The following is a 15,016-nucleotide window of genomic DNA, read 5'->3' as shown; positions in this document are numbered from 1 at the left end:
AATTTGTCAAAATTACAATCCAAAGATACGCCAAATTGCATTGAAGTCTATGGGATCTTCGGTTTTCTATCCCCCAAAAGGGGGTGCGTCCTTGACTTTCGTGACGTACCAGTTAGTGACGGTCTGATGTATCGTGCTACATCCTATACGGGATTTGATTTAAATCCCTCTCGTAACTGTACACCGCTCAAATATTCTGTTTCACTGGGGAATACGTCGCAGTACAGAAGACTTCCGTTTCACTGAGACTTTAAAACAAGGATTACGCCCACTGTTTAAGTGAGCGAGAAAGTTATTTACAAATTGTGTTTCGTCCTCATACACAAAGTATTACTGGAAACAGCCAGGGTGACAAAATCCTTTGAAAGCTACATATTAATTACCCCTGCAGTTTGAAAGGCCAGCAGAAACAGTACATTTTAAACAGCTGGCATGTAACCCACACCTGGACTGTTCCTGTATCTCTCACACACACACACACACACGCAGAGAGAGTCTGTGCTGTGCTCATGAGAGCGGTCCTCTGAGGTCTGGGCTGGAGAACAGGATGTGCCCAGGCTCCATTATTTAGTTATTTGGTCCTGTGCATACAGTACATACTTCAGAGAGCAGGTAGCTCAAAGTGGGGCTAACTCTGCCTGCTGCTCTTTACACGACCAAAACCAACCAATCAGAGCGATGCTCTCAGCACTGGGCACGCACGCAATAGTCATTTACTGTATCCTGTGTAAATAATTTACAAGTACGCTTAGTCACACACACAATATCTCTCTCTCTCTCTATCTCCATCCATCCCTCTATCTAGTGCAACACAAACTAAAAGACACACTTTTTTTTAACTGGGAGCAAACTGTGCTAATATAATGAATCATCCCACGTACACACCGGGGAGGTCACACATCCCCGTACACTGCATAGTAGAGAAACACACACACTCACTCACTACAAAACACACACAGGGTGTGGATTGCAAAGACAATCAAGGTCATTCCTGCGCTTTGAATAATTTAAGATGTCTTTTTGCTGGACAATTTCACTCCCCTGTTTTTTTTCAAAGGCCAAAAACATGCAGTGACCTCTCATCATTGAGCGTACTGTACTGTATATAGTAAGTGCATGTATGTAACGCACAGTGGCTTTAATGCTCCAGTAGAAAGTGCTTTGTCCCTAGGATGGATGGCTTTTAGGATATGCCCTCGAAAAAGATATAAAACTAAGATGGAGGGAGAACGACATGAAAGGAAATGTATCTAAAATATTTGTGGTCTTTTGCAGTCAACAACTTTCATTAAATAATGACAGATAATGAGCTCGGGTGGAATGATTTGTTTAAAAGAAATGCCATCAGTAGGGTTGTAAGAAAGTATTAATACACTTGAATATTCACAATATTATGTTGAGTGATACTGTATCAATTCTCCCGTCCGAGGTTGTAGCAGGCTCATATGAAACTCGAAAACCTAAGGAATGCATTGGTACCATGTCATACATGTCGTGGAGGTTAAATAACGCTCCAAAGTTACACTAAATTTAGATGAGGAGAAAACTGGCATGGCCATTTTCAAAGGGGTCCCTTGGGGGACCTCTGACCTCAAGATATGTGAATGAAAATGGGTTCTATGGGTACCCACGAGTCTCCCCTTTACAGACACGCCCACTTTATGATAATCACATGCAGTTTGGGGCAAAAACCATGCAGTTTTTGCATGCAGTATAGTGATGCTAATTTTGAAAAAATGTCTTAACCGATAACCGACCCTCGTTAACCGATTATTAACCGTTAACCGACAAGATTAGTGCGTCGCATGCAGCACTGCGCCAGCTGCAGTGTATGAGCACAACAGACAACTGAGTCCCCAGTTCACCGTCAGGAGCGTTAACTTAGCAGCCACGGTGCTGCATGTAGTGTCACAGACATGCAGCCACTTTCCCAGTCTCCCTCCACCACACATCTAGTTTAGTTTAGCAGGTTGTCCGCTGTGTGTCTGCCCAATGTAACGGTACTCTGTCTGCCCGAATTAACGATAGCGATCGTCCGACAAACAGTGTTTGTGTTTGTGCTACATTAGCAGCTGTAGCTCTGCTAGTGGCTTCGTTCTCCCCGTAGCCACACACATGCACTCTGTCAACGCGGCGTAACTTCAGTGAGTTTCCGACAGACCGTGTGTGTGTGGCGGCGGTGAATGTGGGGTTGTCCAGATTCTTGCCGATACACAGCCCTATCCATCAGTTCGGTTATTAATGAATGAGAGTGAGAGGGGTTGATAGAAACGTGTGAAAGAACTATTATGGTTATGAACAGAGGCGTGGTGTAATCCCTGCTCACCACATGATTGCAGGGGAGGTCAGTTATAGATTACCTGTTTAGTCAAGAGAGAGAGAGAAGGAGCGAACATGTGAGAAGAAGGATGGTTGGTGGAGAGAGGGGCGGGGGGGGGGGGGGAAAGGTGAGAGGGAAGGTTTGAAGAGACTCATGCTGCTCCCCTGCTACGGGAGGCTGCACTCGAGGAAAATCGATCCTCTCCCTTCAGAGAAAGAAATTTATGAAGCTGGAACATAAACGCAGTCATGTCCAATTAGCTGCTCTGAATTTACGAGGCAAGGCGAGGGAGGAAGTGGGAGGGGACGCGGTGATAAAGACTTCAGCAGAAGCCAATAAGGCGTGCTGCTGATCAATGATCCCAACTTCACGCAACACCCACTCTTCGCTCGGTCGCTCGCCGCTGCGCTCGGGATACACCGTGTCGGAGGGCTCGGCTCTTCAACCGATCAGATCTGGATTTATGGACACACTCACATACATCACCTCCAGACATGTTTTATGTCTGATATGGCTCTTCCACAAAAAAGTTCAATTGCCTAGTTAAAATGACATCTTTGACTTAGAAAACTTTAATGTCCCCAAAGGGGCAACTTGTGGTACAGCACAGCAAACAATAAACAGAATATAGACACAATTAAAACACAGAGCAACAACAAAAAGTTCATGATCTATCAATAAATAAGACGTATTTTGCACACCTCTATCTACTCCTTCTCCCTTACTGAAGAATCCAGTATCTATGAATATGGAAATAATGTTCCTTTCTGTTTAAATACTGGAAACAAGATGTGTCCTTCTTCACTGTAATGTTTCACACATGTGTAAATTGCATACTAGACAATGATTGGCTTTCAAACTAGTTGCGATATCACAAAATCCTGCTTGTACATACATGTCTTAAAGGGATAGTTTGGGTGCTTTGAAGTGGGGTTGTATGTGGTACCTATCCATAGTCAGTGTATTACCGAGAGTACATGGCGGTCGGCACGCCTCCAGTTTGGATAATCAGACACAGAAGTAAAGCAGCATACTGCTGTGGACGGGAACAGCAGCAAAACGGATTTTAGACACCTAAAATAAAGTTTAAGTACGCTTTATTTAAAATAGTTTTGCCGGTTTACCTTGCCATGAGACAGCTACAGTATACCGTCTATGTTTCCCACTTGAACTGAAGCCAGACCAGCAACCAGACTCTATTGTAAAATAACAGTGATTTTACTTCGCAGGACATGAGGGTTACTGGTCTACCGCTGCCTCGATCGGTTAGTTCGGATTTATTAAAGTCACACAACAGCACAAACAAACTAACCGATAGACTCCCAACTCCCGTGTTCTGCGTAGTAAAATTAAAAAAAATTTCAATGGAGTCTGGTGGCTTTGGCGAGACAATAGATGATACACCGGCTTCAGTTCCCCTGTCGGAAAAGGGCTATCTGACAGCAAGATAAAGTGGTGAAAATAACCTAAATATAGCGTACACTTGAACTGATATAGATTTTTTTGAAGAGCCTTTCATTCAGGTGTCTAAAACATGTTTTGCTGCTGGCCCCGTCCACGGCAGTACATTGCTTTGCTCCCGTGCGGTAACTCCTGTCTGCTTCTCCAAAACTGGAGGCCGGCGCCGACCGTCATCTACTGCAGGTGATACACTGACTATGGATACGTACCTCATACAACCCCACTTCAAAAACACCCGAACTATCCCTTTAAACTCGGAGATACAGAGAAACTTTCTCACTTCAGCAGATGAATGTGAAAACAGCCTTCTGGTGTCCAACTTTGCACATACATCATTCTGCACAGTAAAAGGTCAAACATCCGAGTGAAGTAACAATAATACAAAAAGATTGAAATTGAAAGAAGATGTGTCCACAACAAAGTACAACCTCAAAACTTACAACACGAGTTGAATCAAGTCCTCTGTGTCTTATACACTTCACAAATGTGGGGCTAACTGTAAAGCTATTGTAATGTCATTTCTACTATTTTATTCGTCCCCTGCATTTCCACATGAAACCTCCATGTCACCAATCAGCCCCGGTTTGGATGTTAAGTCTCTCAGACAAAAGCACCGACACTCATTGCCCATTAGGCTCTCACTCTACTATTACTCCAGCAGGTTGTGTAGCCGGCGGTTGTGTATTTTGTGGTGTCAGGGGAGGGAGTTGCTGTGAATAGCGAGTGGGCCTTCTCAGTGACGGCTGATCGAACACAGAGTAGAGGAGGAGGGAGATCTCCTGCTGGGTCAGAGCCGCATCGATGCGGTCTGTCATCACAGGTTAGAGCACGTCAATGCGGACCCTCCTCCTGCTCCTCCTCCGAGTCTCACCGCCGTGGTTTCGCGGAGGCAGGCCGACTGTCAGGGCTTTGACACAACTGCCCTACTCCGTGCTGTACTGACTGCTCAGCCCCCTGCATCGTCTACACCTCCCTCCGATTCTCTACTCCTCTCAAACACATGTCCACAACCCAATTTACCCTCTCCTAAGTGAGCACTGGTGCAACGGGCAGTTGCAAAACAGCTAAAAGCAGTAAAGGCTGCATAGACAGACAGACGGGGGAAAGAAAGAAAGAGATGGAGGATAAAATGGGAGATCAAAGAGGAAAGACTGGAGGACTGGAACGGTCACAGTGGATGGAATTCGGGAGTAAACGCATAAAAAAAAGAAATACAGAGGGAGGAGAACGGAAAATAAAGAGAGCGGGAGTGATAGCTGTGTCCCCGGAGAGAAATAGAGGAATAGGCGTCGACTACAGTAAAGAGACAGATAAAGCCCCATTAACTGCTGCTTCCAGCTGCTTTCTCCGGCTCTGCCACCACATGACTCCCCCTTGATGTTTGTTTATCTTTCTTATTATTTATTCCCCTAATTGCTGCGTCTCTGCTGTCTAAAACAGGCAGCCCTCGCATCATTAAATACACAGGGCCGACATGACTTCACAGAGACAGACTGAGAGGAGAATGGACGGAGAAACACACAGACACAGTTAGGCTGACAACTACTGTACGTGACTATTAGATCATTACTACAGATCATTGATTAGAGGCATACGATAGTGTGTGAGCATGCAGATATGAAGATAATACATTACAAATGTTGCAATCCTGTCTCTGAAGAATCACGTTTATATCCCACTAAATATCTTATATGTTTTTAGAGGACACATAATTGCTGGCTGGATTATGCTCGCTGCTGGCAACATTTTTTATTCTTTTGTACCACACAGGCATCACAGGGAGGTGGTCGGGGTTTGTAGTCCAGTACTTTGACACCAGCATCCTGCACATGGTTAGGTGTGGGTTTCAAAAACACTTTGATCATGACTTTAAATATAGAAAAAGTACAAATCTCCCGTCTTGAGGATTTTTTTTTTAAGTTAACCGAGACCACACTTTTTCTCTTACCTTCACCTGTAAGAGTGCTTTGAGTTGCCTAAACACAACCATTAACATGGTAATCATGCAGTAGATGCCAGAAGTGAACATTGTATTGCAAGAGCAGATATTGTCAAAAAACAAATGACATACGATGTTCTGCAGTGACGTTCAGTTCATACACTGTATATAACGATGTACAACACGTCTCCACTTCCTCCTAACTGTTATGCCATTTAGCAGCTGATTCAGAGTTAATCAGGAATGATTCATTAAGAAATGTAGGTCAGTAAGCAGAATGTTACTTGTCTAGTCTTTGATTTTTTTCAGTAATAACAATTTGTGACGTTCGTTTCTGGCCGGCATTTTTGCATTTTTTGCATTACCGACATGCGAGCAAAGCAATACAGTGCTGTGGACGGTGCCGGCAAAAAAAATGTATTTTAGCCACCTAAAGGTAAGGCTATCCTAAAAAAATCAATACGCGTTTAAGTGTCAGCTATATTTAGAATATTTTCACCGCTTTATCTTGCCGTCAGACGGCTCTTGCCGACGATGAACAGAACTATGCCCTCTTCAAAGCCAGCCAGACTCAGTAGACAAAAACAGTAACGTTTCACTCTCAGTTCTGTCAGACAATAGTCTTTTCCACCCGTCTGTTTCTCCAAACTGGGGGCGTGCCGACCGTCATCTACTGTTGGTAATACACTGACTTTGGATCTCATACAACCCCACTTCGAAACACCCAAACTATCCCTTTAAAGTCGGATGTTTTGTCAACCCATCCATCCACCCCGACCTCCTTCCTCTGCAGATTTTGTGGCTCTCTAATAACGTCACCCGACATCCTCTCTTGCTCCCAACGGACAGGAGTCATAATTCCTACTGTATATGGCTGCTCTAGGGCTTTGTCGCTTAAAACGTAAATATAAGCTGTTTTTGCCCATTTGCTGAAACGAATGATACTCTCATTTTTCTTGGGAGAACAGTCTCCAACAGACTGATAAACAGAAGTATTGACCCATAATTACGCCAGCTAATTAAACCACCACCTTGTGTGTGTGGTTTCTAATGCAGACTGGAATACATTTGAATCACTTACTTCTTTCTGCTCCTACACTTCCCTTTCACACCCAGCTTTCTCTCTTGCCCTTCTTTGTCTTTTCCTCCACTCACCTTCTCTAATTTCACGTCTCCTCTCTCTCTCTCTAAGTAAATAGACAGGGTTGTGATGGATCCAGCTGTCCTGTCTTAACTTCCTTCAGCTCAGAGCTGCTACTCCCACTTTGATGACTTTGCAGTGAAGGCAGACATCTTGCACATTAACATATGATTGTGCCCCATGTATTATTTGTGTGTGGAGGGACCGAAGAGGGGGATCGGGAGAAATCCCAGTGCAAGCTGTCATCCGAAAGAGAGAGAGGTAAAGAGAAACGGCACTTGAAAAGTCGGAGTGTCACATCATTCATGCGGAAGGAGTGCAAGGCTAGAAGTACTCCTGTTTTTTCCTGCCACAGGAGTCAGAAAAGCGGGTCAAGGGGACGGAGTGTCCGCAAAGTTTCAACCTGCAAGACTAAGCGACTCAAAATGTCGCTTTAATGATTAGATTAGGAGATGATTTAGTTAATATTAGAACCCCAGTGACATTTCCTGGATCCACACTCATCTACTCATGCAGGCGTTAACCTCAACTATATGTCAACTGTCCAGATAATTGACAAGGAGGAGGCCATTTCCTCTATAGTAGGCTGCAGCCATTAGGCCTGCAAGACACAAACTGCACCGCAGCATACCTAGAAAATCACTCTGTTCTTCAGTATTGATTTTAAACTACAACTTCTAGACACTGCACTCAGTGGCGCTTCCACTTTTAAGACGGGACAGAATGAGATTTATCACCGAAGACGCGGGAGATGAGAAGCGGTGATATGTTCGGCGCTGTCAGTCACTCAAGCCAGGCATTAGTCACCGTGCCTCTGCTTCTGTGATCCGTTGTCTGTCATCGCCGCTCTCGGACAAATGCATCACAATCACACGCGAGCAGAAACACACCTGTCTCATTTCACACACACTCGCTCCCTCTCCATTTTCCTCCATGAAAAAGAGATGTTCAATTTCCCTCTCCGCTAAGTGGACAGCTCGTGTCCTTCAGAAAAGCATGCAGGAAACAAGGCCTTGTCGAAGGATGGATTCTCCTTGGCACGTCCTGTCAGCTCGTCCAGGTGATCAGAGAGAACCATGGGTAATTTATAGGACTGCAAGCAACAATGTGGGACAAATCGCCATGATCGACTGTCGCCGTTTCTTTCCCTGTGAAGTTTACGGTGTTTTTAAGTTTCGGTCATCGTGATTCTGTGTGTACAGTAACGTCATGAAACTAGGATTGAGGTTGGGAGGACGACAGCATAAACCACAAAAAAGAAAAAAAATAATGAGAAGGCGCAGATTAGTGTGAGGAAGGAAGATTGAAGTCGTCATCTCGCCAGAATACAGGGGCCATTCTTTGAATATTTGATGCAGACGGATAGCTGTTCACTCCAGTGGAACAAACTGGATTGGAGTCCAGTCGCTCATCTGGAAAAGGCTGTAATTTAAAGTCGTAGCTGCCGAATGTCCTTAAGATCCTCATTTCCTTCTCAGCAGAACTTCAACCTCTGGATCAGCCCACCTGGGCCCTGCCCTCTGCGGAGGTCGCACCGTGCACACGCGTATGCACACATCATGTTTAAGCACGCACACTCACACACTCAGACATTTGAATTTAGCAGGCGGTAATTGTAAACACAATTTGCTCCCAAATGGCGATCTTGGATAGAGAGTGGGTAAATAGATTACCAACAATCTTGTACCTGCAATATTTTGCATTCAACTTTTGGAAAGTGTACTCTCTTTTTTTCACTTTACATCCTGCTGTATGTTTTCCTCTGCTACAGAATTATTTAGAAAGAGGAGAGCAATATTTATGACTTCTTTCTGTATGGAAATGAAATTACTCTTTAGAAAATATAAAGTAAACTGAAAACTCTTGAAAATATAACGTAATAACATTCAGTTAGGGCTGTAATTATTATTTGCATTATCAATTATTAGGCTGATTATTCTTTTAATTAGTACATAAATTGTTTCTTGTATGAATAAAAAGTGCCCAATATCATTTCCAAGAAGTCAAGATGGCATCTATCTACAGATTTCTTGTTTTATGTGATCAGCAAAACTCAAAGATATCCGGCTTACTATAATATCCGATGAAGAAAAGCAGCGAATCCTCACATTTGAGAAGCTGGTCCCTGTTAATCGACAACTTGATGAATCAATTAATAGACTCAGCTCTGCGTTCAGTCAGTCAGGACCTTTGATTTTCGGAAGGACTTTCGACATTTTGGAAAAAACAGTTTGATTCCTTTTTGATGCTTTAATATAGACTGTATATAAGAAGTGGATGTAGTCACCGTGACGTCAACCATTGGTTTGTGGACTACGGTTTTGACGCAAGGTAGCCCCGCCCTAAAGCATCCCCTGCTTTATGGTCTATTTGACTCTAAATGGGACCATAATTTACTAAATGAACATCATGCTGTATTGAAGAAGACTTGAAACCAGCGATTGAGACAATAAACTCATGTTTACAATGTTTACTGAGGTAATAAATCAAGTGAGAAGTAGGCTCATTTTCTCATAGACTTCTATACAATCAGACTTCTTTTTGCAACCAGAGGAGTCGCCCCCTGCTGGATATTAGAAATATTATTAGATTATAATATATACATACTGTATACTGTATATATATATTAGGGTGTAGATACAGTAGTAAAGCTGCTGGTGAAATCAAATGATACAGAATCAGATCAACTGGCAACTGTACAAACTGCACTAGCAAACATCAAAATAGAAATGGGCGCTGTAGCTTTGCCAGAGACTTCTGAGACTAAAACTGAATTTGAGACCTAAAAAAATAACACTTAAAATAGTAGCTGTGATAGTTTTCTTTATGTAAATGCATTTTAGCAAATTAATCTTCATGCCATTGCATATTCATATATTTCTAAGTGTTTCAACTCTCATTCGTGATACTATACTATACACCATTACAGCATACGTACAGTATAAACGCACACACACATAAGTGTTTCTTACTTTTTACTCTCTTTGTCAGATGTGCAGTGTAATTCACACCGTCTGCCCAGTAAACAACAAATTACGTGGAACCGTACGTACCTTAATCCTATGATCTTAATCTAGTTTAATCTTGTTTTACATTAATTACTATAATGCATTACACCCACAATAGATTTGTGTTCCGTCTCTGCATCAGACCTTCAACACTCACCACTTGCTTTTGTCTCTTTTTTTTTTCTCCTGGTGTAAAAACCCTATAGTTTCCAACATCATTAACACTTACAGCGTGTGATTACAACTTTCACTTTCTGCCTTATGTCATTTCATCTCACCTATATGTCATGTGTGTGTTCTCCTTTCTTTCAAAAGGTGTAAGTGTAACCTCCATGCCTCCCAGTGCCTGCTGCAGGAAGGGAACCTCCAGTGCCAGTGTGAACACAACACCACCGGCCAGGACTGCCAGCGCTGCAAGAAGGGCTTCAAAGCCAAGTCCTGGAAGGCTGGTTCCTACCTGCCAACACCCAATGGAACCCCCAACACCTGTACGTACCTAAAACATGTTCATCCGTTCCTGTTGTGTTGATCCAACTCATCAATCTGACACACAGTTAGATACAATACTGCTGACTCTTTACATACGCCTTAGCTATGGATGTCTGTCAGCTTGCTTTACTGTATTATGCACGGCAATTAATTGATCTAAATGCCACACTTAAATATGTCGCAATACATTACTGCAGACGGGATGTGTCTGCTGCAGATTTAGGATGATTTATTCTGCATTTAAAAGAAAAGTTCTTTTCACTCTCAGGTTTGTACTTGTAAATAAGAAGCGAGTAGCCGATTAGCTTAGTTTAACACCTTAAACATCTGTCAAAAGGTGACAAAATCCTCTCACCAGCACCTCTAAAGCTCACTAATTAACATATGGTATATAATTTTTCCCTGAAGCGTCAGCTGGAAAAAGTCCAGCACATAACCCTGCATAAAACGCTGAATTGATGTTTACACTTTACAATTTACACTTTGGTTTTTGTACAGATTAGAACATGAGTGTGATATCAATCTTCTCGTCTAACTCTCGGTAAGAAAGCGAAAAAGTTTTTTCACTGAAGTGAGACGAAACGATGCCGATGAGAGCGGTGTGAGTGAACCAAAACAGTAAAGCTGCAGGCTGTAAAACCAAAACAATGAGCTGAAAGATGCTAAAACGCTCCAAAAATCGCATTGTATGCACTATACATACCAAATATGTGCACTATCGTTCAACATACTTTTGTGCGAATAAACAGTAGTATGTGTCGGACGCACTGAGCTGTAATTTACGTCGTCACTTCCTGAGAGCCTCCTTGCTGTGTGGAGATGTGTAACCATGGTAACCCGTGCCAACCTCATGTGAACAAAACGACGGTTTGTGAGAATCAAAGACTGAATTAATTCATTAATGAATTAATGAATTCATTAATTTAAAATATATATAACGCCTAGCAAAGTGAAATCTTATACTTAATCTTAAACTTAAATTGAAGCGTTGATGCTGTCCGTCAACGTCTGTTATGACCATCGTCGTCACTACCGCATTGCACTGTGGGATATTTATGCCGCTGTTGTGTCCAGTGTTTGCATACCGTAATATTTCACCGGAAATAGTATGTAATTTGCGCACTATTGGTTTCATACGAAGGTTTCTTACATACTAAAATATCTCACAAACTGTTTTAGCCTAATAAATGTTAGTATGAAATTTCAGACGCAACCGTAGTGTTCATCCTCAATCCTACTTTAGTCTCTCACAGTGACAATATTCAGTTTATTCACTTGTGTTCTCTTATTCTACTCTCATTTTTTTAACTGTAATAATCCCAGGTCCTCCTGTGGCCTCAAAGTAATTTATTTCAATCGTTCTAATCAGAGTTGATGGGTCATGACATAAAATTTTTATTTCAAAACGAATATACATGCAGTTATTTCAAATTCTCCAGTAGGCCTATCCTTGACTGATGGATGTATAGGTTTTGTCATCACTCTGAAGTCCTGATTGAAAAGCAGGATCAAGAGAAGTTGAGAGAAGACGCTGGGAGAGACAGAGCTCTCTGAGTTGTCGTCACCTCGGTGCAGAGAGCAGATCAGAGCAGTGGAACAACGTGGGAGTGTGTGGGGGGGGAATCCTCTTGGAGAGTGTAGCCAGCTACAGTAGCTAGCTATGAAAAAAATAATAATCTAGGGCAGCCCCTCCCTAGTTTTTCTCCTTTCAAACAAACAGACACACTCACAGAGAGAGAGAAACACACTCACATACACCTGTACCTGCACACACGCTGCAAAGAATGGCTCTATTGTCAGCCCATTTTTTTTTTTTTTTTTTTTTTTATAAATCATGCTGTTGCTTCAGGTCTAATGCAGACACACAGCTTCAGAGCCCGTCACTTCCCTTTTAAACTCCTGAATCCCATTAGCGGAATTTAAAAATTAAAACACGCTCGGTTTTAAATGCTACGCAAAATGACCACGGCTCACACGAAACCGCTTCGGTCTCCGCAGAGTGCATTATGCATGCCAAGCTAAGCTAACTATAAATACAATCTGGGAAAACATGCAAGAAAAAAGGGTTTCGAGTCAAGCGTTGTGAAGCGGTAGCGCTCTCTTAAAACATACATATATGATGAGGGATCTCTGGATGTGGGGATTTCGGGGGGGAAAGAGTGACGGGGTGAATTAGGGAGGATGGGAGGAGGCGGTGCGGATCCAGTAATTATACTCTGAGAGGTGGTCTACGACAAACCCTTATTTTGCACAACAGCTCTTAAGCTCTCTCTGCCACCTGAGTCTGATGAATGAGGCAGAGTCAAGTCTTTAGGCAAATTGAATGCATAAATAAACAAGTTCTCATCTCCTCTCCCTTTTCTTATTCTCTTTCAGGTACAATTGCTGGTTCCCCCTCCGGTTCTAGTAAGTAATAATGCAAAGCAGAGGAGGTGGTATCCCACTCTCTCTCTCGCTCTCTTCCTGTATCGTCTCTCACCCTTTTTTTTGTTGCATTGTTTCTGAAATGTAACCCCATACGTCGCTTTCTGCACGTCTCCTAAACTCTCCCTCTCTGCTGTGATGTTCAGCTGGCTCTCTAGTCAGTCATTTCTCCTGCGTCTCCTCTCTCAGTGCTGCAGCTTGGGCCCGGTGTGCTTCATTATTAATAGGCCTCTCTGTCGCCATGTCCTTTCATCACAGCACATCACACTAACCTGCACAGGAGGAATTCTTCCACAGTTCTGCTTTTTCTTATTTAGACTAAAGACGCTGCAGCGGATGGATTGAAGAAAACAGAGAGAGAGAGAGAGAGAGAGAGAGAGAGAGAGGGTTGGGTGAGAATGGGCGGTGGATGGATGGATGGAGCAGCGATGGGAGCCGAGAGAGAAAGGAGACAGACAGAGAGAGAAATGGTAGAGAAGGATGTGGGCATATGTTAGTGTGTTGTAATGCAGTGTGATTCCGGGTGAGGAGCTCCAGGAGGCAGGAATAAAAGGGAATTTGATTAGGGATTCTCTCTTTGGAGAGGCTCTCAGCCTCCGAGCTGTTAGACAGAAACGATCGGCAAAGTGGCAACATCAACCCTGACAGCACTGGGCTGTTCTCCACATGGCCGGACAGTAAAAGGCTGATGCATGGATAGACTGAGCAATTGGACTGCACTGCAGAAGTCTGCTCTTAAAAGGTCTCCTCTCACAATTAGATACTAAATAATGGGTATGATTTATCAAAAGAGAAGAATGATGCCTGCTAATGGGCTGATAATGAGGTTAGCGGTTCGGTTTCAGGTTGCCACAGATTCAGTTTCTGTTTGTTAATCCACATCTTTACCTGTGTTGATGAATAGCCACGACATTTACGGCCCCTCAAGGTGGAGATGAGACAGAGGGTGGAGCTAAAGCTGGGGGTAAAACTCAAGGTGAAGGTGGACCCAAGGGCGAAGCAGAGAGCGCCACAACCATCTCAGAAGCTGGACGGCCCCCAGCCCCTCGGGAAGGTATTTGACAGCTAGTACAGTAGTTACTTTGTAGATAAACTAGGGCAGTCAATAGATTAAAATAGTTAACCACATGATTTTCCAAAGTTAATTGCGATTTATCTGTTCAAAATGTACCTTAAAGTGAGAGTATTTAATACTCTTATCAACATGGGAGTGGACAAATATGCTGCTTTATGCAAATGTATGTATATATTAATTATAGGAAATCAATTAAAAACTCAAAACAATGACAAATATTGTCCTAAAATCCTCACAGGTACTGCATTTAGCATAACAAATTCACATATCTGGAGGTCAGAGGTCAAGGGACCCCTTTGAAAATGGCCATGCCAGTTTCTCCTCGACAAAATTGAGCATAAGTTTGGGGCGTTATTTAGCCTCATTCTCGACATGTAAGTCTGACATGGTTGGTACTTATTACTGATTCCTTATGTTTTCTAGTTTCATATGATACTAGGATCTTCACTCTAGCTTTAAAACTCAGCCTGCTTTAATCTAAAATTCACAAGTTGCGCTAAAGAAATTAGTGGCGTTAAAACAAATTTGCGTTAACTTTGACAACCCTGTGATAAACATATTCTATACTGCACACACTGCAGAAATCTGTCTGTTACGGAGCCCTGAGAGTCTTATTTTCTTAAAACAAGTGAAGACATCTGCCGTTTCAGAGACATTATTTCAATAGAAGTCAATTGGTTTCATGAAATTTCTAAAATAAGGTGTCGTTTTCCCCCTTATTCTGTCTTCCTTTCAAGATTCTCACACTTCTTCTGCAAATAGTTTGACATCGTGGGAAATGCACTGGTTCACTTTCCTGCTGAGAGTTAGATGAGAAAATCGATACCACTCTCCTGTCTGTCCGTCAGATATGAAGCTGCAGCCAGCAGCTGTTTAGTTTAGCTTAGCACAAAAACTGGGAACTTCCTGTATCTACCTCTCCACCAGAAAGCGAATAAGCATATTAATTTAAACAAGCTGATTTCTATAATAAACAGGTTGATATAATCTAACTACATTGGCAGATATTTTCACTTATTGAGGGCTGAGAATCAGAGGGGCGTAGGTGACATTTTACCAACTTTACAGGAAAGCCAAAAGAAAAAATTACCATACGTTGTCCTGACTTTATTAAATTCAATCTTTAATATTAAAACTTCATAAACACGTGGGTGACAAT

At 42.6% G+C, this 15,016-nt stretch overlaps 1 protein-coding gene across 11 annotated transcripts in view; it reads left to right on the top strand.

The window, feature by feature from the left end:
* The window catches only part of LOC119478139 (netrin-G2), a 73,797-nt gene that overhangs the window by 35,472 nt on the left and 23,309 nt on the right, over positions 1-15,016 (top strand). For 7 of the 11 annotated variants that reach the window (XM_037752608.1, XM_037752609.1, XM_037752610.1 and 4 more), the window contains exons 4-6: positions 10,185-10,357; positions 12,735-12,764; positions 13,687-13,836. In XM_037752608.1, coding sequence (XP_037608536.1) covers positions 10,185-10,357; positions 12,735-12,764; positions 13,687-13,836 — 353 coding nt within the window. The remainder of the gene's footprint in view (positions 1-10,184; positions 10,358-12,734; positions 12,765-13,686; positions 13,837-15,016) is intronic. The other 4 variants (XM_037752611.1, XM_037752607.1, XM_037752613.1 and 1 more) reach the window with 2 other exon arrangements.

Source organism: Sebastes umbrosus, chromosome 19 (assembly GCF_015220745.1).
Source record: "Sebastes umbrosus isolate fSebUmb1 chromosome 19, fSebUmb1.pri, whole genome shotgun sequence".
In the NCBI taxonomy this organism is placed as follows: Eukaryota; Metazoa; Chordata; class Actinopteri; order Perciformes; family Sebastidae; genus Sebastes; species Sebastes umbrosus.
This window is presented reverse-complemented; position numbering and strand designations above follow the sequence as displayed.